We start from the raw sequence: 26,494 nt of genomic DNA on the forward strand, positions 1-26,494 counted from the left end.
ATCAGTGAGACTGTCCCTCTTATTCACCTGTTGGAGCACACGCTGCGTGGAATAATGGACAGGGCCCTTGAGGCAGAACAGAGGGAAGAAGAGAAGAACTTCCTTACCTCTCAAGGCCCCCTTTATCCAGACAGTGTTCCTGCTTGCCTGCCTATCACACAGAAAGAGGACAAGGAGGAGGATTGTGTCAGCATGGAGGTGGAGCCTAGCACTCAGCATCAGCAGCAGTCTTCAAGGGATCAATTACAGTCCCAAGGAACCCATGGACTTGTACGTGGCTGGGACGAGGTGGCTGCGGATCATGTCGTCCTCAGTGACCCAGAGGACTCCGCAACACTGGCTGGCAGCACAGTGGTGCAGTGAGTAGCACTTTTGCCTAGCAGCAAAAGGGTCGCTGGTTCGAATCCCGACCATGACACCATCTGCCTGGAGTTTGCATGTTCTCCCTGTGCATGCGTGGGTGTCCTCCGGGTACTCCGGTTTCCTCCCACACTCCAAAGACATGCTGGTAGGTAAATTGGATCTTGTCCAAATTGGCCCAGTATATATATATGTATATATGTGTGTATGACTGTGTGTCCCTAGCGTGTCACGATCCTACGGGGTAAAATGACCGCACCAGCCAAGCAGACTCTGGCTGGAAAAAGCGCCCAGAGGCGATTCAGTTCGCATGAGTTGCGCTATACAAGTCATTCATTCATTCATTCATTCAACGAATGCCTCAGCAAAACTACGTTGCATGGCCTCCCTGATCCTGCAAAGCCTGCGGAAGGATCCTCGTATTCGTGCTATCAAAGAGAGGGATCATTACTGGCGAGTAGGCGCTATACGGCGCCTGCGCACCGATGTTCGGCTTCTTTCGGCAACTCGTGAAGCGCCTTATGTGCCGGGGGGAAGCTTTTGTCATCACGTCAATCACTTAGCCTGTGCATAGGAACGCCCACTCCCGCAGGAGCCACTACCCGGAAGCCGGCGGGGAAAATAGCGATACAACGGTATGTACGGCAGAAAAAAAAAAAACATCAGCGTACTGTCAATGTCGAGAGTGAGCACAATGTAATGTTAGAAAATTGTTTTTAGGGTGAACCTCCGCTTTAACAACAAACCTACAGTCCCTGTCTTGTTTGCACTGCTGTTCAAAGTATATAGGGCCAAAGGGGCTGGTAATGACCTTAGGTGAGGGGGGGCGGGGAAACCCATGCTATTTTTTTCAATGATTTTCATCCATATTGCAGGGACCAGACATTACATTAAAGCCGCAAGCAGTTTTAAATTACTTTTTTCTTATAGTAATCTCATTTTGTGCAGGGACAGTTCTAAACACGTGCCACCTCACAGTCATACTATAGACACCCAGCAGGTACGATATTTAAAGGATTATTTTTTTTTTCACTTTAAGCATCATTAAAACTTTTTTTTCCATTGATACAAGTTCCCTGGGGCAAGACTCGGGTTCTCAAACCCGTTTTTCGCCAATAACTTGCATATTAGGATTTAAAATGAGCACTTTTGAATTTGAACATTCGAGTCCCATAGACGTCAATGAGGTTCTAAATGTTCACGCGAACGTTCGGTCCGTTCGAAGGTTCTAGTGCGAACCGAACGGGGGGTTGTGTGGCTCATCCCTACTTATTACAATATGCCACTACAATCAGGCTGTACAACCAACTGCCAACTAGTTTATGTAGGTACATTTAGTCTTAATAAAATATTCAGTCCAGTATGTTTTGTTGTCCAGACTCCTTTTTTCAGATGCACTCCTTACCTTTGCATTGAATTCCACACCAATTATTGCTGCTATCATCACACCATTCAGAGTTTATCTGCAGTATGCCATATGCCGTGGGACTGTTGTGTAAGGATGTCTCATAGCCACTAATGTAATGTGCCAAGCAAACATCTGCAAGTAAAGAGCATACATGAAACATTGAAGGGAGAACATAAAGTATGAGCAAGTTGTATGCAAATGTTTCCATATTACGTTATTTAACCCCTTCAATACCGGGCACTTTCCCCCTGCCCAGGACAATTTTCAACTTTCAGCGCTGTCGCACTTTGACTGACAATTGCGCGGTCATGCTACACTGTACCCAAACAAAATTTTTATCGCCTTTCACACAAATAGAGCCTTCTTTTGGTGATATTTGATCACCACTTTTCTTTGTTTCTGTTATAACATTTTGTTTTCTCCTTCACAGATGGACACTGATGAGGCTGCACTGATGAGTTGGCACTGATAAGGTGGCACTGATGAGGAGGCACTAATATGTAGAATTGATGGGCACTAATAGCGGCACTGATATGCAGCACTGATGGGCACTGATAGGTGGCACTGATGGGCGGTGCTTGGTTTTTGGGGTCCCGTACGTGGCTAGGCTCCCAAAAAGTACCACACATGTGGTATTCGCGTACTCAGGAGAAGCAGCAGAATGTATTTTGGGGTGTAATTCCACATATGCCCATGGCATGTGTGAGCAATATATCATTTAGTGACAACTTTGTGCAAAACAAAAATCAGTTTGCCGCAACTTGTGGCAAAATACAAAATATTCCACGGACTCGACATGCCTCTCAGCTAATAGCTTGGGGTGTCTACTTTCCAAAATTGGGTCATTTGGGGGGGTTTTGTGCTATTTTGGCATTTTATGACCTTCGAAACTGTGATAGGTAGTGAGGAGTGAAATCAAAAATTTGCGCCCTTAGAAATGCTGAAGGCGGTGCTTGGCTTTTGGGGCCCCATACACGGCTAGGCTCCCAAAAAGTCCCAAACATGTGGTATCCCCATACTCAGGAGAAGCAGCAGAATGTATTTTGGGGTGTAATTCCACATATAACCATGGCATGTGTAAGCAATATATCATTTAGTGACAACTTTTTGTAAAAAAAAAAAAAAATTGTCATTATTCAATCACTTGGGACAAAAAAAAAATATTCAATGGACTCAATATGCCTCTCAGCAATTTCCTTGGGCTGTCTACTTTCCAAAATGGGGTCATTTAGGGGGGGGGGCATTTAGGGGGGGGTTGTACTGCCCTGCCATTTTAGCACCTCAAGAAATTAGATAGGCAGTCATAAAATAAAAGATGTGTATATTCCAGAAGATGCACCCTAGTTTGTAGACGCTATAACTTTTGCGAAAACCAATAAATATACGCTTATTGCCATTTTGTTTACTAAAGATATGTGGCTTAATACATTTTGGACTAAATGTATGACTGAAATTGAGTTTATTAGATTTTTCTTATAACAAAAAGTAGAAAATATATATTTTTTTAAGTTTATATCGCCAAAAATAAAAATCGCAGAGGCAATCAAATACCATCAAAAGAAAGCTCTATATGTGGGAAGAAAAGGACGCAAATTTTGTTTCGGTACAACATTGCATGACCGCGCAATTACCAGTTAAAGCAGCGCAGTGCCAAATTGTTTTAAATTATTTATTTTACCTTTCATCTTTTAATTTTTACACTGTCCCTTTATTTTTTTTTATCACTTTTATTCCCATTACAAAGAATGTAAACATCTCTTGTAATAGAATAAAGCATGAAAGGTCCTCTTTATTGTGAGATCTGGGGTAAAAAAGACAATTGTCCCCTTAAGGCCATTGATGTAAGGCGTCGCTCTGGTCCTCCAAAGGCATAGAGTCGAGTGGGGGTGATCTTGCCCTCATTCAACTTCTCATTCAACTTCCTGCCCATTGCTCCAGTGCAAGGGTGTCAAACTCAATTTCATTGTGGGCCGCATCAGCATTATGACTGCCCTCAAAAGGGCCGGTTGTATCTGTAAGATTAGATGCCCAGCACATCCCCTCCCCCTTACATTAGATGTTAAGAGCCACCCCACCATCAGACGTTGAGTCCCCCACTCTCCCTTACATCACAATGCACCCCCCTTTCCTTATGCTGCTGCTGGGAAGAAGCTGGATGCATTGCTTGAAAGCAAAAAGTAAGGGTCTGGAGTAGGACCAGAGGAGGGCTGGAGCTCTCCTGCAGCTGCAGGAGAGGTGCGAGGGCCACATGAAATGGCCTGGAGGGCCGGATTCGGCCCCTGACCCTTGTGTTTGCCACCTATGCTCCGGGGGATCGGATCATTTCCACCTTTACTGATCTCTCTGGTAAAGCGGGGAAACGACCGGGAAGTGGCGGGTCATCTCTCCTGCTGCCTATAAATGTGACCCCATGGCAAATCTGCCGCTTGGACGCCAATTCACCTACAGTTTAAAAAAACACTGGGGTTATGGCAGCTAGCTGCTGCCGTAACAACGGTATTTAACGTCAAAGTAATGATGTATATATACTGTGGGTGGCCTGGAAGTGGGTAAAACAGAGATGGGTAGATGGCGCTGGCTCTTGAAGGTAATTCCACCACCATGCAGTGTTGTGGAGTTGTTGGTACGCACAGCGTTTTGACACTGGACAGGGACCTCTTACATGAAGCACAAAAGTGCTTCCAAGGTAGGGTGACCAGACGTCCCCGGTTTTCGGGGACAGTCCCCAGACTGAGGACACTGTCCCTGGACCATGTTTGTCCCCGGAGCAGGTGAGTGTGTGTTTATTAAAAGCCAGCAGCTACACTTTTTGTAGCTGCTGCCATTTTATTCTCTGGGGTCTCTGCTTTAAAAAAATTAATTTTTTTGGGGTTCTAAGCAATTGTCTAGCAAAATATACTAATTAAAACTTGTAAACAAAAAGTTCCAGAAAAGGCCCGGTCGGCAAGTGGTTAAAACAAAGCACAGCTGCATAAAATTCGATCTTTTTTTTGTATCAAGCTGAAATTCTGTATCTCCTCATTATTATAATTATAGAACACAAATAGCTATGGAAATCAAAATATGTGGAAAATTACTTACAGTCCCCCGCTGTATAGTCCTTACTGCCAATTAGACCTGGAACTTTCTCTAGCTCTTTAATAAAAGTACAACGATCTAAAGTCTCAGTGCTGACAGCCCCAATGAGCAGGGAGAAAACGATGATCTTCTGTAGAGCCATGATGAGGTCTGATTGAGCTTTGATTTCCGGGGAATATATTGAGTTGTGCAATACAAGGTGGAGTACATACAGGAATAATAGGTTGAGACATTTTCCATAACAAGGAAGTTCTTTAATTGTCAGTTTTGCAAGAGAACTAAAAAAACATGTTTAGGTGTGACAGTTTTCCCCAAGGTCTTTGTTTACATTAGCCCTAACTGAATGACATTTGGTTTGTCAAAGAAAATGTTTTAAATAAAAAAGTTTTTACTTTCTTAAAGTTGAGTTCCACCCATAAATTTAACATTACATCAGTAGTTTTAAAAAAATGTCATTAGTCCCTTAAGAATTTTTTTGTTTGTTTTAGATGCCTTCAAAGTGTTGTTGCTAGGCAGAATAGTTTTCCCTCTTCCTGCACCTAGGTGCTTAAGCTTCCTAACCTACACCGCACAGACTCCTGGGAATGTAGTGGGTGTAACTTTCCAGGAGTCTGTGCACTCCCCAGTCTTGAAGAATCATGTGACTTGGACAGTACAGGTGCTGAAACCTGATCTGAAACCTATTACACTGCTTGTGCAGCACTGAGCATGTGCAAGATCTGCAAGGCTGAAATCCAGGAAGTCATACAGTCTGGCTTCATGATGCCCACACTTAAGATGGCCCCAGTCAATTTCTATTTTATAAAGTGTCTAAATGCTGTAACAACCTAACAAAACGGACCTTAGTTTACAGACTAACTTTACTAGAATACATTAAGCTTGTGTATTACAGGGGTATTTATATTTAAAAAGTGAAATTGTGGCCGGAACTCCGCTTTAAGTAGAATGTTTGTAATTTTGAACTGGTACTTTTTTAAAGTGTAACTCCAGCCATAAAATCTATTTTTAAGCTTTTCTGAAAACATATAGAAGGGTTATCACCCCTGTAAACATTTGTTTTGCTGTCTGTGTGCAGATGATTGCAATTCACTTTTTGTCCCAATGACAAATGATGTTTTGAAAATGTGGGTTTTTTAGTGAAACAAGGATTGGTGATAAAGCATCAGTGGACAGGAGACACCTCTTACAGAAGAGAATTTCCCTTCCTAGGGGTAGATTTCCTCTCACTTCCTGTTGTCTCCTTCCGTTTGCAAGCAAGAGTCATTTGTAAGTTGGATGTTTGAAAGTAGGGGCCTGCCGTATATACGCTGCAGAAATTTGGGCCCTAGGTATTGGTGTTGCCACAACACTGTAAGCCCTCACAGCTAGTCTTGGTGGGCGCTGGAACGCTCTGCTGTGTGAACTATTATATCAAGAATTGTAATTACATGCCATTGTTGAACAGTGGTAGAAAAATTGGGCCTTTGGTGCTGAAGCTGGTGCCACAACTCTGTAAGCCCTAAGTTACTCTTGGTGGGCACAGGAATGGGCCCTGCTGTGAAATATTAGATCAAGAATTGTAATTACATGCCCCTGTTGAACAGGGGCTGAAAAATTGAAATTTGTTGGTGGTGCTGGTGCCACAACACTGCAAACCCTCACAGATACTCTAGTTGGAGCGCAGGAATGAGCCCGCTGCAAAGTATTGCATCAAAAATTGTAATTACACGCCCCTGTTAAACAGGGGCAGAAAAATTGGGCCTTAGGCACTGGTGCTGGTGCCACAACACTGCAACCCCTCACAGATACTCTAGTTGGAGCGCAGGAATGAGCCCGCTGCAAAGTATTGCATCAAAAATTGTAATTACACGCCCCTGTTAAACAGGGGCAAAAAAATTGGGCCTTAGGCACTGGTGCTAGTGCCACAACACTGCAACCCTTTACAGATACTCTAGTTGGAGCGCAGGAATGAGCCTGCTGCAAAGTATTGCATCAAAAATTGTAATTACACGCCCCTGTTACACAGGGGCAGAAAAATTGGGCCTTAGCCACTGGTGGCGGTGCCCAGAACCAAAAAAGTTCTTACAAGCTATCAGCATGATCATTGAGGAGGAAAAGGATAGTCACTCAGCAAGCATAACAGTATAGTCACTCAGCATCAGCATAGGCAGTCTTGAAAGGATCTGACATTTCAAAAAAAAATATTCAGTTACATCAGCATCAGGTGCTTGGTAGCTGGTGGTAATCCAAGCCTGATTAATTTTTATGAAGGTCAGTCGATTGACCGAGTCGGTGGAGAGGCGCACCCTGTGATCAGTTACAAAGCCTCCAGCAGCACTGAATGTGTGTTGTGAAAGAACACTGGATGCAGGACAAGCCAGTAGCTCAATTGCGTACTGTGCAAGCTCTGGCAAGTGATCCATCCTCAAGACCCAGTAAGCCAGAGGATTTTCGGTGGGAAAGGTGTCCAAGTCTGATCTTGCCCCTAGGTATTCCCACACCATGTAAAACAGATGCTGGGGATGGTTGCTGGAACCGGTCATACCTTGGGGCTGCGGTCTAAAAAATTGTCTGAATCGGTCAGATGGCCACCTTCTCCACCGCTCCTTCTATGACTCACCGAAGCCTCAGCAACACGTTGTCCAGGACCTGGATTTTGTAACCCCCCCAGTCTCTGGGAACGCGTTGCACAGACCTTTCTGCAAGGCCTCCCGAAGATGTTTCATCTTCTGCTCCCTCTGCGCCGGCAAGATAAGGTCCGCAACCTTATTCTTGTAACGTGGATCAAGGAGAGTTGCCAGCCAGTATTGATCCCTCTCTTTGATAGCACGAATACGAGGTTCCTTCCGCAGGCTTTGCAGGATCAGGGAGACCATACAACGTAGGTTTGCTGAGGCATTCGGTGCGGAGTCCTCTGGGTCACTGAGGATGACAGGATCTGCAGCCACCTCATTCCAGCCACGTACAAGTCCATGGGTTCCTTGGGACTGTAATTGATCCCTTGAAGACTGCTACTGATGCTGAGTGCTAGGCTCCACCTCCATGCTGACACAATCCTCCTCCTCCTCGTCCTCTTCCTGTGTGATAGGCGGGCAACCAGGAACACTGTCTGGATAAAGGGGGCCTTGAGAGCTAAGGAAGTCCTCCTCTTCCTCCCTCTGTTCTGCCTCAAGGGCCCTGTCCATTATTCCACGCAGCGTGTACTCCAACATGTGAATAAGAGGGACAGTCTCACTGATGCATGCACTGTCACTGCTCACCATCCTTGTGGCCTCCTCAAATAGTGACAGGACAGTGCATGCATCCCTAAACATGGCCCACTGGCGTGGGGAAAAAAAACAAGTTCCCCTGACCCTGTCCTGCTGCCATATTGGCACAGATACTCATTGATGGCCCTCTGCTGCGTGTGCAGCCGCTGCAGCATGGCCAACGTAGAGTTCCACCTGGTGGGCATGTCACAGATTAGGCGGTTCTTGGGCAGGTTGTATTTCCTTTGGAGGTCTGCCAGCCGAGCACTGGCATTATATGACCGTCGGAAATGCACACAGACTTTCCTGGCCTGCTTCAGGACATCCTGTAAGCCCGGGTACCTGCCCAAGAACCGCTGCACCACCAAATTAAGGACATGAGCAAAACAGGGCACATGGGTCAGTTGTCCCTGTCGCAGGGCGGAGAGAAGGTTGGTGCCATTGTCGCAAACCACTATTCCTGGCTTAAGCTGGCGTGGCGTCAACCACCTCTGAGCCTACCCCTGCAAAGCTGACAGGACCTCTGACCCAGTGTGGCTCCTGTCCCCCAAGCACACCAGCTCAAGCACCACATGGCATCTCTTTGCCTGCGTACCCCCTTGAACGCCTACGGAGCACCGCTGGTTCCGAGGACACATCAGCACAGGAAGAGGCCACAGAGGAAGAAGAAAAGAAGGGGGTGGAGGAGAGAGGTGTGTCACAACCAGTAGTAGCATTTTGGAGGCGTGGTGGCGGAACAACCTCTAACACTACTGTACCTTGTCCTGCGTCCTTCCCAGCTGCCAGCAGAGTCACCCAATGCGCCGTGAAAGATAGATAATGTCCCTATCCATGCCTGCTGGACCATGAGACAGCGGTAATATGCACCTTACCACTGACCACCCTGTCCAGCGAGGCATGGACATTGCCTTCCACATTGGTCTGGGCAGGGGTGAAAATGCCCTGTATTGAAGTGGTTAAAGTGTCTTATTGCCCAAATAATTGTGTTTGAAACGGTCCTTTAACATGCCTGACTGAGTCCTTGCTGGAGGGAACAGCTCCTGTGTGGTTGGCTTATCACTCAGGTGATAGCCTATAGACCACCTGTTTTTGCTGTTATCAGCAGGTAAGCCTGACTTTCTGTTATATAGGATTAGATCTGGCTTTTGAACCTTAACTGTATTTTCCCAATACCTTTTGGCTTTTTTTGGCTTTGTTTATGTGTGCCCTATTCATGTTAATGGATTCATCGCTGTTTGGAGGCTGTTAGATCCTTGTGAACATTGTGTGGCAGTATATTTCATCACCTCTGGCAATGCAGTATCGGACTACTACTGTCTGTCAAGGTTGGCATATTTTACTACTACCGGATACCGGTAATCTACATATATGTATTAGTATTGTCATTATATTTTGGCTTTCTGGATCTATCCTTTCAAGGATGACCCCAACAGCCTTATTACCTGGAGGTATTGTCCATGAAGTGCGGAGCATGGCATGTATTGTGCATTTTGGTCTCTCTTCAGTCCGGAAACCTCAGATGGCCACTAGGTAGATTATATTTTTGCTGTTTTATTTTTTTATCTTTCCCCCCCACCCCCTTTTTTGTATGTAATGTATATATGTATATACTTTGTATATTTTGTGTATTTCTTGTTTTAAATGTTGACTAAACTATACAGTAACCAAGTCTTGATAAAGGGGCTATAGATTACAACCGCGAAACATGTCGGCCATCATTTGCTCGTATTTAATATATACTGTAACTGTATGGTATGACTGTGTTGTATTTCTGGGGATTAGCTCTCTCCTTTTTATTTATATGTAAGATATATATTTTATTTTGCACACCTGTTGTGGTTTATAATAAAATGTCAAATTTTTATATATATCCGTGTTGTAAAACATATGTATGAAGTTGACCGTTAAACGCCCACTTTACACTTTTCTTCTTTTTTAGAGTATGATCTACCTAATTTTACAAAGAGCTAAACCCATCAATATAATTTTTTTCCCAAAACAGTGACATTCATGGTATGCCGTGAATGATAACTTCCACAGCTGCTTGTGCTCTCAAGCAAAATGTCAACCATAAAATGTCTGGTGTCATAACTGATCACATGGGCAGCACAATAGTAACTGCAGATTAAACAGAGGCTAAGATGATAGGTTCCGTGGCAGTAAAGGATCGGAGGGTTTAGTTCCACTTTCAATGAGGCCATTTAGAATAGGAGGATGCCACCCGCAACAAGGAAAATTACCTAGCAGGACAGTCACAAAATGAATGTAAATGACCCACAAATATTTATCTATTTCTGGTATTTATATATAGTGCTGACATATTCTGCAGTTTAATGGAGGAAATTTGGGATGAAGCCAACTAATGTTTTTGGATAGTAGGCTAAAAGTCGAGTACATCTATACAGGCATGAGCAGGACATACAAACTCTCTGCAGACAGCATTCCTGGTGGGTTTCAAACACCAGACCTACAGCACATAGGGTGACCACATTTCCAAACTGCCATTCAGGGACACCCCCCCTTCCCAAAAATTAGCTTGTGCTGTAACGAATCACAGCACAGTGATTGGACACAAGAGGCGGGATTTATGATTTCTCCAATCACAAACAGGGGGCGGGGATTGTGCTTCTCCAGGCATTCCCGGCCAGGACAAGAACTGTCAGTGAGTAAAGCATTGATGTGGCGCCCTTTTTTGGGGGCATCAGATTGGCCCGGGGGGGTGGCTGTGTCAGTTTATTCCGGGACACTGTATTGTCCAGGAATGAAGGTGCCCGGGACAGACCTGCAAAATGCGGGACTGTCCCGGGCAATTGGGGACACGTGGTCACCCTTACAGCACAGACTGTAGAATTAAATGATTTAAAATTGGGGCACATTTAAAATATAAAACTATACCGACTCAGCTAATCAATGCATCGCCTAATAGAGATTCTACCTCCAGTTGTGGTCAGACCCAAAGAAATAGGAAAAACCGCCTTGTGATAGCATAGACTCAACCCTACGAATAATTAAAGTGGAAGTAAACCCACACAGGAAAAAAAAACCTGCAAGGCAAAGGCATACTGAGCTATCATGCAGCGCATACTAGCTCATTATGAAATACTTACCATAGAATGAAGCCCTCGTATCGGAGACCAGTCCATGCAGAGGGAGCTGACATCTTGCCCTTGGCGTGTCTTCCGGATTTAGGGTTCCGGCGTCACTCCCACGCTCCCACTCCCTTCACTTCTTCCCGGCCAGGTCCGGCAGTGTCTGCCAGACCTTCAACAGGGCATTCAGAGCGCATGTGCCTCTGCCCTCAGCGGCTGCATGCAAAGGGAATATCTCCTAAACTACCAGTGGCAGCTGGGGCTTAACATTTTTGGGGGGGCGCAAACTGAAAAAAAAAACATCAATTGCAGCCACTGTGCCCATCAATTGCAGCCACTGTGCCCATCAATTGCAGCCACTGTTCTCTCAAGCGCAGCCCTCAAGCGCAGCCACTGTGCCCTCAAGCACAGCCACTGTGCCCTCAAGCGCAGCCAATGTGCCCCATCAATTGCCTCCGGTGTGCCCCATCAATTGCTGCCAGTTTTCCCCATCAATTTCCGCCAGTTTGCCCCATCAAATACTGCCAGTTTCCCCCCCCCCCCCCCTGCCCGACACTTACCTGTCTCGGGTCAGCTATAGCCACTAGCGATAACCGCAAGTGAATCAAACAGGCTGGTTATACCCAAGTTTATCGATCAACTTGGTACATTCAGCCTGCCCACTCAAAGTTTGAATCTGGTCTGGTTCCTGCTGAACTGGCCTGAGATTCAAACCATCTATAGCTGGCCTTAGTGGCTGTTGGGCAGTAAATTATATTCTATTTCATAGAATAATAAAAAGAAAAAAAAACATGTATACATAAAAAAAAGAAAAAAAAAGCATTTTAGAGAAGGATTTTTCACTTTAAGTTTATTTGTTAAAGTATGATGAATGTAGCTTGAGTACAACAGACGGTACAACTGTATTCATTCAGCAAACAATTACGGTATGTCAACAGAGTGTATTGAAGGCAGTTAACATCCAGTGGTGTAGGAGTTAAGGTTTCGTCCTTTGCAATACTTTGTCCAGACGCTCCTGTCAAAAGAAGATGTTATGTGTTAATTTCAATTTGTGCAATGTTTTATGTATGGTTTACTTTTTTCTTTTTGATTCTTAGCTATCTCAACATGATGTAATAAATATAAAATATATTTTGGACTGGGTACACTTGGGCCAGTATATACTACTAAGACTCTTTGCACACTTGCCATGTCTTGTCCAACAACATCCTGTGTGCCCCTTAGTGTGCTCACCACTGTAATCATGGCTGCTGATCCATGATGCCGTGGTCAGGTTAGGTGCCTTTGTCACCCCACTACTCTCCTCTCTCCCCCTCCCTCCCTGCCTGTCAACTCCGGTGTGTGTGAGCAAATCTCTTCTCCACCCCTCCCCTTCTGCCGTTATTAGTAGTTGGCAGTAAAGTTAAATAAAGATTACGGGCAGCCCCTCTGTTCTACCAAGTCATACTGTACTGTGTACATTTTTGTACATGTGACCTCCCCAGCTGACGTCAGAGGAGGATCTCGGCTCCTCCCGCTGTAGCCCTAAGTTTGGGGGAGGAGAGTAGCCAGAGGTAACGTGACCGGCCAGAAATGAGCAAGGTATTTAGAGGAATATTTTTATACAAACATGTACACTGTGTAGAGTGGTTTGGTAGAGCAGATGGGCTGGTAATAATCTTTCTTTGACTTTAAGTATTTTGGAAATTAGGTATCCTTAGAGCAGAACTTCAGTCTTCAAATACCAACATTAAAATCAATAACCCATATATTAATAACTCAATGCAATTTGCCCTTTCACTACAAAACATATTTTTTTCTGCAACTGCATGTCCTCAGTCTGAAGAACCCGCTTCCTCTAAGCCCTGGTCATCCTAGATGCAGACAGTGGTGTAGTGTGAGTTGTCAGCACCCAGGACAAGGCAAGACATTTTCACCTCCCCCTGCCAGACTTTTAGCACTCTTTTAGTCCCTTCCACTAGTACAGTAGTACTGACCAAGTTGATTCCTACACTGACCTACCTGACCAGTGCACTAACCTACCTGATTCCTACACTGACCTACCTGATTCCTACACTGACCCCTACACTGACCTACCTAATTCCTACACTATCCGCTACACTAACCTATCTGATTCCTACACTGATCTACCTGATCAATACACTAACCACTACACTGACCTACCTGAGTTCTATACTGACCACTACACTGACCTACCCAATTCCTGCACTAATCATACCCCCCTACATGAACAGTGTAGATCGGTTGATTTTGCTCACCTCTCCATGATAATCTATCAGAGCAGGGCTCCCCCCAGCACCAGGTAATGTCCCTGACACCCAGCCGCTCCTCAGTATCCCCTGCCAAGAGCTTCTCCAATAGCCGCCATACGCTTTGCACCGCCCCTCCCCTCCACCGTTCTCACACCCACGGACTGCCCGCACCAGAAGGATCATGGGGGACAGGCTGGACCATAGGAGGGGGGCAACACAGCACACTTGGGGGGGCACAGTAATGATTTTGCGCCCTCCCACCAGATGCCCTCCCCCAAGCTACTGAAATCCGTGGACAAATCCGGGGACTGTCACTGAAAACCGGTTATGTCTGGTCACCCTACTCAAGCTGCTACTTCCTCCCATGCAGCCCTGCAAGAGACTGATACCATATTAAATTTGGGTACTTAAACTTTTTTTTCTCAGAGTACTTGCGTACTACCTTTTCCAAATCACCACTTGTCTTCAACCTCTACCCAACTTTGGGAACTGTCTCTTGGTTCCATCCCCTACCCACCTCCCAGTAGCACCCTTTTTAGAGAATACGGAACCATGGTGCTAAATAATTAGTATAGAATGTGTTAATGAAAACAAGAAAATCAGTAAAATAAATCCCCTGCAGCCAGCAACAATAGACCTCCCCAGCAACAATACAGCTCACATCAACAATAGATCCCTTCCCTACAACCATAGACCCCGTCAGCGGCAACTGACCCCCAAGCAACATAACAACCCAGCAACAAGGGATCCTCCACCAGCAACAAAAGAGCCCTGCGTAACAATAGATCCCCAGCAGCCAGCATTAATAAATCCTCCAGCATACCCCATTAACTCTTGCCATTACATACATTCAGTGCTGGAGGTGCTAGAACTGTGTTCCCCCACTGAAAAAAAAAAATCCCTGATTACACTGCTTCTTTTCAAAAACATATTTATTGGTATTTTAATGATTACAGATGGCTATTAACTTGTATAATTAATATCTACTGAATGTAGCGTTAAATCACAATTCCATTGGCTCCTTTTGCCCTGGCTAACTGGAGTCTATACTTTCAGAGGTGCTACAATCAGTCTTTACGAAAAGACAAATTATAAACCAGGTAAGTGCTTTCTCGGAGTGATCTGTAATGCAGAACATAACTTACCAGGCACCCAGTCCATTTGGATCTCTCACAATTCTCTTTAGACATCTTACGTCATCTGTAAGATCTCTGTTCAGTAGGCCTAAACACAAAAATGTAATGTTATTATTGTTTTTATTTTATTTAAAGGTGTGCAACAGATAACAATGAGAAGTCATGTTTTTAAAACATGTAGGCCCGGATTCACATCTATTGGTGCATCTTTATGCCGGCGTAGCGCATCCAATATACGCTATGCCGACGTAGCGCAGAGAGGCAAGCACCAAATTCTCAAAGCACTTGCCTCCCAAACTGCGCTGGGTTCCCTCGGCGTAAGCCGTCGTAGATGGAAGTGGGCGTGAGCCATGCTAATGAGGCGTGACCCCATGCAAATGATGGGCCGAGCGCCAGACAAGTACTTAAAACGAACGGCACATGCGCCGTCCCATGGACGTATCCCTGTGCGCATGCTCAGAATCACGTCGGAATTACTCCCTAAGATACGACGGATCACTGCCTACGACGTGAACGTAACCTACGCCCAGCCCTATTCACGTACTACCTAAACGACGTAAAATACGACGGCTGTGTTCCCTGGTCCATACCTTAGCATGAGTTGCGCCTCCTATATGGGGCTTAGCTTTACGCCGGACGTACGACTTACGCAAACCGCATATATTATGCGCCGGGCGCAAGTACGTTCGTGAATCGGCGTATCTCCCTCATTTGCATATGTGCATAGAAAATCAATGGGAGCGGCAAATGCGCCCAGCCTAAATATGCGCCTACGATACGCCGGCGTAGGAAAGTTACGTCGGTCGGATGAAGCCTATTTTCAGGCGTATCTCAGTTTATGGGCACGGCGCATAGATACGACGGCGCATATTTACACTTACGCGGCGTATCTCGAGATACATCGGCGTAAGTGCTTTGTGAATCTGGGCCGTAATGTCTGCATTTTAAGTGCACACAAGAAATTCTCAAAATACATCAAGTAGAAAGTACAGTGGTGCAAACAGAATGATTCAAAAAAATAAAAATAAAAATACAATGATGTGTTTATAAAATTGGAAAGTTGGTTGAAACTTGCGAGAACTATTGTTGATGAATGATTTTACTGATCACTGTCGAATGATTTTACTGGTCACTGATGAATTAATTTACTGGTCACTGATGAATTAATTTACTGGTCACTGTCACTGATGAATGATTTTACTGGTCACTGATGAATGATTTTACTGGTCACTGATGAATGATTTTACTGGTCACTGATGAATGATTTTACTGGTCACTGTCAAATGATTTTACTGGTCACTGATGAATTAATTTACTGGTCACGGGTCACTGATGAATGATTTTACTGGTCACTGATTAATTAATTAACTTTTTATTCTCATGCGTGATTATGTAGACAGGGCTGGGGGCCCCAGTGCCTATAATGCTCTTAAGATGGCACTGACTTGACTTGCCCCCTGTGTTGCAATGCCTGCCTGTGTAAATGTATGCCGCAGTGCCAGCTCCTCCCACAAGTGCGTGGGCGTGCAGTGGCTAAGACGAGAGAGAATACGCTGCCAGCCCCTCTTCTTCATGACATTGTCAAAAAGGGACCGAGCATTGATGACTTTAAAATGATGCCCCCCCCTGAAAAAAGTTCAGCGGACGCCCATGGGGTTGTCCCGATACCGATACTAGTATCGGTATCGGGACCGATACCAAGCATTTGCCCGAGTACTTGTACTTGCAAATGCTCCTGATGCTTCACCCAATACTTGTACTGTCGGCGGTGATCAGTGAGTGGGGAAGTTACAAGCACCGATCACCACTGATTTTAAAGCAGCTGAAAGCCGCCGTGTATCCCGTGTATGCCGCCGTGTATCCCGTGTATCCTCCTCCACCCCCTGGAAATGTCAGGATGGAGAGCGGGGTAGGAGCCGGTAAATCCGGCTCCTTACTGCTGCGAATGGACAGAGTCAGTGATCACTGACTCTGTCCATTCACATAACTGAAACATTGTAAACTGTGTTTACAAATGTTTCAGTTTATGAATGAAGAGAAGACACTGTCTTCACTCCATTCATTTTCAGCGCAGCTGATGCTGCTGAGAAAAGGACAGGGGAACATGTGTCCCTAGTCCCTTTCCCTGTCTCAAAGGGAAGATGTCAGAGGTCTGTTAAGACCCCTGATATATCACCAAAGCCCCCCCAACAGGGCTGAAAAAATTATTAAAAAAATAAAGAATAAAAAAAATGATTGTAGAAAAAAAAAAAAATTAGGAAAAAACACACTGACACGCCCCCCCCCCCTTTAAAAAAAAAGAAAGCATTATAAATAAAAAAAAATGTAAAAAAGTAAAATATTAAAAACAAATTGTTAAAGATAAAAAAAAAAAAAAAACATACTGACACATGTGCCGCTGTCACATGAGATAAAAAAAGTATCGGTATTCGGTATCGGCGAGTACTTAAAAAAAAAGGATCGGTACTTGTACTCGGTCTTAAAAAAGTGGTATCGGGACAACCCTACTAGATACATTTATACAAGTTCTGTTTTCTGTGTGTTTACATGCTGCACCTTTACACGTTGCTAAAAGTGACTGAAAATCAATATTTTTTTGTAAATATTCCCTAGTTAGGATGATGGAATAGGCCATGTGCAAAATGTCGACAGCTAAGGTGTTACCATTACCATAGTTATACATTAATTACACATTACCATAACAAGATGTTCCGCATAGATTTTTGCGCCCAGAGGTGTAGCCATCGTTACACCACCAGTAACTGTTGATCTGGAAGATGCCATATTCAGAGGGACTTCTGTTCAAGGTGTGATCATAGTAACTGGCATAATGAACCAAGCACATATCTAAAAAAAGAATATATATATATTTTACTTATGAGTGTTTAGAAGAACTCTGGTGAAACCCAAAACCTTTTTATAGCTACTAACTGCCATTTATATATAATGTCTTAACAATTATGTTTCAATTTGTGAAGCTGGTAAATTTCTAATAATAGCTAATCTGCATAAAGTGTTTTCTTTTTTTCAGAACGAAGACTAGTACTTACATTGAATAAGACGTGTCCCTTGTGTCTGCTCTCTTCCTTTAAATCTTCAGTCCTCTGCATTGCCTGCATAAACCCTTCAGTCCTCTACATCCCCTGTATACTCTCCTGGTGCTGCAGAGGTTAATACAAGCTGCTACACCTGGGACAGACACTCGTCAAGTGTGCCAACTATGCCCCCCTTTCTGCCCCCTCCTCCATTCATAGAAGCTGTACTGTAGTCTCTAATAATGGAAATATTTCTATGAATAAAGATGGGTGGATGGATGAAATGTCTGCTGCCTCCTCCATTCACAGAGCATTTTCATTATGTGAAGCAATAGTACAGCTTTTATTAAAGCGGAGGTTCACCCTCAAAATGAACTTTCCAGCATTCTTAAAGCGGAAGTAAACCCATTAATTTAACAGTTTGAAAAAGCAGTTACATTCCTGGCATGCCGGGAATGCTAACTGTCACATTGGTTGTGCTCTCAACCAAACTGTCAAACCATCCAATGGCTGGTGTCATAACTGATCACATGTGCAGCATCATGGCAGTTGAAGATTAAACAGAGGCCAAGACACGCCTTAGCAGCCGTCAATCAACTCCTCTTCGCTTAGAAACGCCCATTCCCCGTAGAATTCCCCGCTCGGAGCCGGAAAACAAGGGCTCATATAACGATAAGTACAAGTAAAAAATAAAAAAAAAACAGCATACTGCAGATGTTAGCAGTATGCTACAGCTAATGTCAAAAAGTGGATTTTTGGGTGAACCTCCGCTTTAAGTCTATTATTAAGTCCAAGTCTTTAGGGTAATTTTGGCTTCTCTTAAAAATATAAACAAAGTATGGCCTAAAGCGGAAGGAACAATCCTGGAACAGGAAAGATAAATAAAATAAATGTATTAATCATTTGCAGAGCTATTCATTCTGCAAAACTTTAGTCCTGGGTGAATGATGGCAAAATCAAATGCTACTGGGCTATTTTATCTCCAGGGTGGATGTCATTCACTCATAAGAATAGTATGCATCAGGAAAAGACTTATTGGCTCCTAGATGAAGCTGACGATCCTAGTAATTTAGTTTTTTTTAAATCATCAGTTCCATCTAATGGTCATATTGTGCTATTTTCCTGATTTTCACTTATCGACCTGGAGAGAAAATAGCCTAGGAACACTCAATATCGCCAGCATTCATACAGTATTCATACAGAACAAATGTACGTGCAGTTTTGCAGAATGAATAGTTTTATTTTTTTGCAAATACGCCCCTGAGTTGTATATGTGCATTTGAATAATTATTTTCTTATTCATATTTTAATTGTCGTTTTTTTGGATGAGCTGACTGGAAGAAAAAAACATCTGCTTCAAATTGGACCTATAGGAGTAACCATAGGGAAAGATGTGCTACTTTACAGGCTTACTAAGGACACCCCTCAGCCACAATATTTAAAGCTATATTTTTATTGTTTCACTTTAAGCATTATTAAAATTACTGCTCCTGAAAAAACTGACGTTTTTAAAACTTTTGTTTGCATTGATACATGTCCCCTGGGGCAGGGCCGGGTGCCCAAACATTTTTTTTATGGCAATAACTTGCATATAAGCCTTTAAAAGTAGCACTTTTGTTTTTTGATGTTAGTGTCCCATAGACTTTAACAGGGTTCTGCTGCTTTCAAATTTGCATATTGTTCACTGTTTGGCAAACGGGTGAACACCCGACTATGGGCTATGTTCTCATTCTCAGATCCAACATGTAACACGCCATCTCCTTTCAATGTTGTTGTTGAATTGTGGCTTTGATTTGAAGCTGACATCCAGGACTCAAGCTCGAACATGCATCCAGTATTTGGTTGCCTGGGTCCATGGGGCCCAAAAAGAGACCAGAAAAATAGCAGTTGAGCCATTCTCATTTAGTATTGGAATTGTGCCTGGAGTGGGGGGGGGGGACTAAAATAACTTTGAGTTGAAGCTGAAATCAAGGGCTCAAGCTAGTATTTGGTTCCCTGTGTCCATTGGCCATAAAGCGAGACCAAAAATTGGCAGTTGAGACATTCTTATTTAGTAAATGAATTGTGGCTGGGACTCAAGCATGCATCCAGCATCTGGACTCACAGACATACCTCTCAACTTTCTGAGATGGGAATGAAGGACACCTATTAGCAAAAGTATGTAGGTACACACCCAATTGGAGAATTATACAAAAAATTATGGAAAAACACACAAGTGTTTTTTTTTTTTACTATATATAGATCATACCAAAATTGAGGGTTAAATGAGGAGGAAAGAGGGACAGAGGGACTTTGTTCACAATCAGGGACAGCCCCTCAAAATAATTTTAGCTACAACCAGTACTTTTTGGCACTGACTTTGATAATGTAAGCTTTGTAAAGGTAAGGGGATAAGGTCCACTTTAAAGCTGAATTACAGTCAGATATTAACCACTTCCCGACCGCCGCATGTAAATGTACGTCCACAGAATGGCACGTTCAGGCATATGGGCGTACATGTACGTCCTTGCCTTCTAGTGGGGGGGGTCCGATCGGGACCCCCCCGCTACATGCGGCGGTCGGATTCCCGCGGGGAGCGATCCGGGACGACGGCGCAGCTATTCGTTTCTAGCCACTCCGTCGCGATCGCTCCCCGGAGCTGAAGAACGGGGAGAGCCGTATGTAAACACGGCTTCCCCGTGCTTCACTATGGCGCTGCATCGATCGAGTGATTCCTTATATAGGGAGACTCGATCGATGACGTCAGTCCTACAGCCACACCCCCCTACAGTTGTAAACACACAATAAGTGAACACTAACTCCTACAGCGCCCCCTGTGGTTAACTCCCAAACTGCAACTGTCATTTTCACAATAAACAATGCAATTTAAATGCATTTTTTGCTGTGAAAATGACAATGGTCCCAAAAATGTGTCAAAATTGTCCGAAGTGTCCGCCATAATGTCGCAGTCACACAAAAAATTGCTGATCGCCGCCATTAGTAGTAAAAAAAAAAAAAATAATAAAAATGCAATAAAACTATCCCCTATTTTGTAAACGCTATAAATTTTGCGCAAACCAATCGATAAACGCCTATTGCGATTTTTTTTTACCAAAAATAGGTAGAAGAATACGTATCGGCCTAAACTGAGGAAAAAAAACATTTTTAAATATGTTTTTGGGGGATATTTATTATAGCAAAAAGTAAAAAATATTGAATTTTTTTCAAAATTGTCGCTCTATTTTTGTTTATAGCGCAAAAAATAAAAACCGCAGAGGTGATCAAATACCACCAAAAGAAAGCTCTATTTGTGGGGGAAAAAGGACGCCAATTTTGTTTGGGAGCCACGTCGCATGACCACGCAATTGTCTGTTAAAGCGACGCAGTGCCGAATCGCAAAACCTGGCCTGGGCATTTAGCTGCCTAAAGGTCCGGGGCTTAAGTGGTTAAAGACACAAATGAATGCTGCTCTTGATTTGTTATTGCACCATTAAATCTATTTAATTTAAATAAAGGTAGTGTGAGTACCTGAATTAGGCTTGATATCAGTCTCCTGCAGTCCCTATAAGGCAGAGCTTAGAGTGGGGTAGGATAAAGCAGCACAAGAAGCCAATTAGGTATGTTACAATGCTCATGTGATCACAAGGAGCATGCTGAGAGGAAAAGAGAGCAAAGTGACAGAGAGATGGGGCTCCCTGCTCCCTCTTAATGACTAATTCTTCCATGTTCTCTGGTTTTATCCATAGTTACTCTTATATAGGGCTTTATAACAGAGAGTCTCAAAGAGAAATGAGTATCTGCATGAGTAGAGAAGGCTTGACCAAATTACAAAAAGCAATACTTACAATCTCCGAGAGTGTAGCCTTTAATGCCGATAACGCTACCGCGTTTAATGGCTTTCATCACGGTACATTTGTGCAGTGCCCAGGTGCCAGCAATAAGGGCGACCAGAATGAACAGAGTGAAAACCTTCATCCTGAAAATAGTTTGAGGAGCACTGGCGCTTTCCCTATTTATAGTAAAAAATGGCGACACAATGCAGGCGATAAGCACATTCAAAGTACACAAGACACGGGGATGTCATCATTTATACTATTTTGGGTCTTCTGACTGGAATATAAAACATTTCTGGAAATAATTCTGATTAGTTGCATTACCTGCCAGAAAATAAAGTTGTGCAATTAGATGTATTTGCCGTTAGCAAACAAGCAATACACATTATGTGAAGGTTTTCTGTGCCAGCTTATTTTTGGGAAATTAAAGGAAATATTAGTTATACACCCATAGAAATATTCCTAAATACTAGAATATACAGTAAATGTTAAAGTGGAGGTTCACCCGAAAAGTAAATTTTTAACATTAGATTGATGCTCATTTTGTCTAGGGGAATCAGGTAGTTTTTTTTAAATCGAAGCAGTACTTACCGTTTTAGAGAGCGATCTTCTCCGCTGCTTCCGGGTATGGGCTGCGGGACTGGGCGTTCCTATTTGATTGACAGGCTTCCGATGGTCGCATCTATCGCATCACGATTTTTCGAAAGTACCCGAACGTCGGTGCGCAGGCACCTTATAGAGCCGCACCGACGTTCGGCTTCTTTCGGCTACTCGTGACGTGATGGATGCGACCGTCGGAAGCCTGTCGGAAGCCTGTCAATCAAATAGGAACGCCCAGTCCCGCAGCCCATACCCGGAAGTGGCGGAGAAGATCGCTCTCTAAAACGGTAAGTACGGCTTCGATTTTAAAACAACTACCCGATTCCCCTTCACAAAATGAGCCTCAATCTAATGTTAAAAATTTTTTGGGGGTGAACTCCCGCTTTAATTACCATATGGGTTAAAGTACACTTATAATTTAGTAATAATCGTAACGTTATTAAAATAATAGTACAGTGTGTCTTCACTGAACACTTATTTAAAGCCCAATTCTAGGCAATTAAAAAATGATCCCTTGCATTGGGTCTGTGACTGCACTTTTATAGCTGGATTCAGATATTCGTACCTAACGTTAGGCAGGCGTAGCGTATCTCATATACGCTACGCCGCCGTAAGTTAGAGAGGCAAGTGCTGTATTCACAAAGCACTTGCGCCCTAAGTTACGGCCGCGTAGCGTAAATGTGCCGGCGTAAGCGCGCCTAATTCAAATTGTGAAGAGTTGGGCGTGTTTTATGCTAATGAATCGTGACCCGACGTGATTGACGTTTTGAACGAACGGCGCATGCGCCGTCCGTGGACGTATCCCAGTGCACATGCTCCAAATTACGCCGCAAAGACTCATTGGTTTCGACGTGAACGTAAATTACGCCCAGCCCTATTCTGAATCGACTTATGCAAACGATGTGAAATTCGACGCGGTTCCGACGTCCATACATAACATTGGCTGCTCCATCTTTTTGGTGGAATATCTTTAGGCCTGAAAACGCCTTACGTAAACGGCGTATCTTTACTGCGACGGGCAAGCGTACGTTCGTGAATAGGCGTATCTCGCTGATTTACGCATTCTAGGCGTAAATCAGCGTACACGCCCCTAGCGTCCGGCGTAGATAGACAGCTAAGATACGACGGCGCCGGCGGTCGTATCTTAGCTAGATTTAAGTGTATCTCAATTTGGCAATACACTTAAATATAGGACGGCGCAGATTCGGAGTTACGACGGCGTATCTGGCTTATCCGGCGTATCTGGCTATAAGAGTGAATTGCTTGTTTTGGTCTAGGTGAACTTACCCAATCTTTCGCTCCTCTCAACCACATCTTCTCCACTAAGTTCCAGCGCTCTAGGGTCCGGACTACATCAAAACCAAGGCAGAATCCATAGCTCTGCTGCACTAGATGTGAGGACGTCAAGGGACAGGCCCCCATCCGAGCATGGGTATCGTCATCTACCAGGGAGCAGAAGATCAGGTTAGTAAGAGGTTTTTCCCCTCCCCTAGACAAACGAAGCTGTTAATCCTAGCAGTGAGGGTGCAGCCCCACTGCAAGTGATACATTTTCCCGAAGTCGTGCTGTATGTTATTGTTACTGTTTACTGTTTTCTATGTACATTTTATGTGCGTGTGCAGCACCCATCTGCAGTGGCATTGCAGGAGAAGAGGAAGTCAAGAGAGACACAGTTTCTCTATGATTTCCAGGGTCACTGGGTGAGCTATCCAATTGGATACTACTGCCCCATGGAACTTTAGCAGCCATCTTGGGTCAGGCAGAGCCTAGTTAAGGCCCTGGCTCCCAGGCTTGTTGCGCTTTTCACATGTGTGTAGTGTAGAGATATGTCACCTGTCTGACAGAGACAGTGATTAGCGTCAGGGAGGGGTTCCAGTTGAGTAGGGAAAGTATAGGGACTTTCCATCCTTCTGGAGGCCTCCCCATTTTGGCCTGGACTGACCAGGCCACATTCTAACCGTCAAGACAGATGCTATCGGCACATCTGAGACCTGCTCTGCTACACCTTGCTACACATTGCTACACATTGCTGGTATTGCCATGAGTGTTCCCGGTTGGGTTTCTTCTGAATTACTGGATTCTGCATTAATACAAGTTCTGTTCTTTGCAGTTATGTGTTTACTGTCTCCCCAACACGCTGCACCTCCCCACATCAAGTTTTTACAAATTAAAGCATAATTTAAAGGGGACTTCCGGGCTATTTTTACATTATTAAAAATCAGCAGCTACAAAAAGTATAGCTTCAGACTTTTAATTAACAGCCACTCACCTCTCCCCCTCCTCTCTGCGGCACCTCCATTGGAACTGTGGGCACCCGGCCATGACAGCTTGTGGCTTCTCCCTGCCTGTACCCCCCTGATGGCGGCCCTGGACCCATTAAGTTAGCGCACTCCTGCAGTGATGTCATGGGTGAGTTAAAGCCAAGTACACGTGCTGAATGTTGGGAGACATCAACCAGTTCAATAAAAAACGATCTATATTTGGCTCCTGTGTATGGCAGACGGTCGGACAGAAGGCGGCTGGCTGCTGATTGGCGATCTCAGCCAATGGCTGGGTGCACTGACTGGAGTGTTCTGGTCAGAACACAATAGAACAGCAGATTAAATTGATGTACTAACATCTGATTGTTAGTACAGTGGCTCTGACCAGACCTGGGTTTAAAAAAAATAAAAACTAGTGGTATGTACTAGGCTTTAGTGCCCAGTTATAAGCTGGGTTGGGAGGAGCCCGAGTACACTTGGGGCATGGGAGCCAAGCACCCAACACAAGTATAGATGTAACCAGCATCTGGAGGTCCTGTACAGGGGAGGAGGTCGGGGAAGAGTAGACTTGCACCCAGGAGTGCCAGCTGTAGACATTCTGACCCTTATAGAGGTGAGGGCTAGGATTACAAAAGGCCTTTTAGGCCAAGCCAAGAGTTCCCTGAGTAAGGCTATTTCCCTGGAGGGTCCTGGGAGAAGTGTACCCATGCAGGAGGTGTCTACAGAGCGCACCATCCTGTACTAATGACCCGGGGCGGAAGAATAAACTGTTAGAGGGAGATGGCTCATTAGATTGCTGCATATGCTTTCACATGTGACTATTGTGGACAGTCCACTAAATGTGATACTGTCAAGTGTCTCTGGAATGTATGTCAATATGATAAGACTGTTTGTGACATTTTCCTAGTACCTCCAGTAAAGAGCAGCAACCTTATGTGTAGACATTCCTTCCTTTTGGGGGGTATAAGGGTCAACGGCCAGGAATGTCTTTTGGAGGCCTCTGGCATGGAATGGGGTAATATTTGGTGAAGGTTATATCCTCAGCAGAAGAGTTAGTGTTTTAGAAAGGACATGGTTGGGGAATGGACTTGTGCTCTGATGCCAACGTCCAGCTAATCACAGAGCCCCTCTTACAAGTGTGTTAATAAGTATCTGGCAGTGGCGGCTGGTGTCCCCACTGTGTCCATCAATTGTCCCCACTGTACCATGCCAAACGCAGCTACTGTGCCATCAATTGTCGCCACTGTGCCATGCCAAACGCAGCCACTGTGCCATGCCATTGTCACCACTGTGCCCATCAATTGTTGCCACTGTGCCATGCCATTGTCGCCACTGTGCCATTCCAAACGCAGCCATTGTGCCATGCCATTTTCGCCACTGTGCCCATCAATTGTCGCCACTGTGCCATGCCATTGTCGCACAGTGCCGCCAGATTGCCCCCCCCGCCTGGCACTTGCCTTTCTCGGTCAGCAATCCTCGGTTCTTCCTCCACGATCCCTCAAAGTAGTCCCGCCCTCGATGTTGCTTCAGCCAATCAGGTTACCGATAACCAGAACTGGTGAACCTGATTGTCTGAGACGCCTGTCAGTGTTGGCTCTGATAGACACTTCCAAAGCCAACCAGCTGCCGTTATTCAGATGGCCGGCGCTCACCAGGGGGTCGGCCATCTGAATAGTGGGCAGCGGCGACAATACATAGATTAATGCAATGCACAAATCTATGTATCGTTTTTCAGTGGCGGTGCAGAAGCGTGAGGGGGCGGCACTCCTGCGCCCTCTGTGGACGCACCTCCACTGGTATCTGGTTCTCTTTGCATTGCTGCCTTTGTGTAAAATTCCTGGTGATAATGCCAGTTCTCCTGCTTTCCTATTTGGTACTGACCACACTGGGCATGAGAGCATACTAGGTCTGTGTGATCAATGTAACAAAAGATGTTCCTCATTTAGCTGACAATTGGACAATTTCTCAGCCAAAAGTGAAAAGGGGTGGGGATTTTGGCTGACATCATTACCCAAATGCACCAATCAGATATAAAATATGACCACCTACCTGATATTGAGTAGGTCCCCTTTTGCTGCCAAAACAGCCCTGATCCATTGAGGCATGGACTTCACTAGACAAAGCTTCACACTGCCTCTACCAGCTTGCCATCTTCCCAAAGTGCAAGGGTACTGAATTAAAATTCACAGAGGTTTATAACATTTTCTTCCTGCAAAGGTCTGAATCTCGTTTTTGT

General features: G+C 44.5%; 2 protein-coding genes across 3 annotated transcripts in view; both read right to left on the reverse strand.

The window, feature by feature from the left end:
* LOC120918251 (lysozyme C-1-like) overlaps positions 1-5,029 on the reverse strand; it is a 38,555-nt gene extending 33,526 nt beyond the window's left edge. The window contains exons 1-2 of one of the 2 annotated variants that reach the window (XM_040329765.1): positions 4,850-5,029; positions 1,766-1,900 (exon numbers count right to left, since the gene is read on the reverse strand). In XM_040329765.1, the coding sequence (XP_040185699.1) occupies positions 1,766-1,900; positions 4,850-4,988 (274 nt within the window). In that variant the 5' untranslated portion in view covers positions 4,989-5,029. The remainder of the gene's footprint in view (positions 1-1,765; positions 1,901-4,849) is intronic. The other variant, XM_040329764.1, reaches the window with a different exon arrangement.
* A 6,967-nt stretch (positions 5,030-11,996) lies between these two features.
* On the reverse strand, positions 11,997-21,577 carry LOC120919184 (lysozyme C-like). The gene is made up of 4 exons (XM_040331217.1): positions 21,410-21,577; positions 17,248-17,397; positions 14,560-14,638; positions 11,997-12,177 (listed from the first exon to the last, which is right to left on the reverse strand). The coding sequence occupies exons 1-4, from the start codon at positions 21,537-21,539 to the stop codon at positions 12,117-12,119; spliced, it is 420 nt and encodes a 139-aa protein (XP_040187151.1). The 5' UTR covers positions 21,540-21,577; the 3' UTR covers positions 11,997-12,116.
* Positions 21,578-26,494: the final 4,917 nt, after the last annotated feature.

Source organism: Rana temporaria, chromosome 12 (genome assembly GCF_905171775.1).
Source record: "Rana temporaria chromosome 12, aRanTem1.1, whole genome shotgun sequence".
Classification (NCBI taxonomy): domain Eukaryota; kingdom Metazoa; phylum Chordata; class Amphibia; order Anura; family Ranidae; genus Rana; species Rana temporaria.

Bases quoted from the DNA above. Each gene is read 5' to 3' on its own strand.
- LOC120919184 (XM_040331217.1), bottom strand. From the start codon at position 21,539: ATGAAGGTTTTCACTCTGTTCATTCTGGTCGCCCTTATTGCTGGCACC. The intron at 14,639-17,247 runs GTAATGTGTAAT...TTTTGTGTTTAG, and splicing joins ATGCGGAACATCTTGTTATG to GCCTACTGAACAGAGATCTT. The intron at 12,178-14,559 runs GTAAGTTATGTT...TTCTTTTGACAG, and splicing joins CCAAATGGACTGGGTGCCTG to GAGCGTCTGGACAAAGTATT.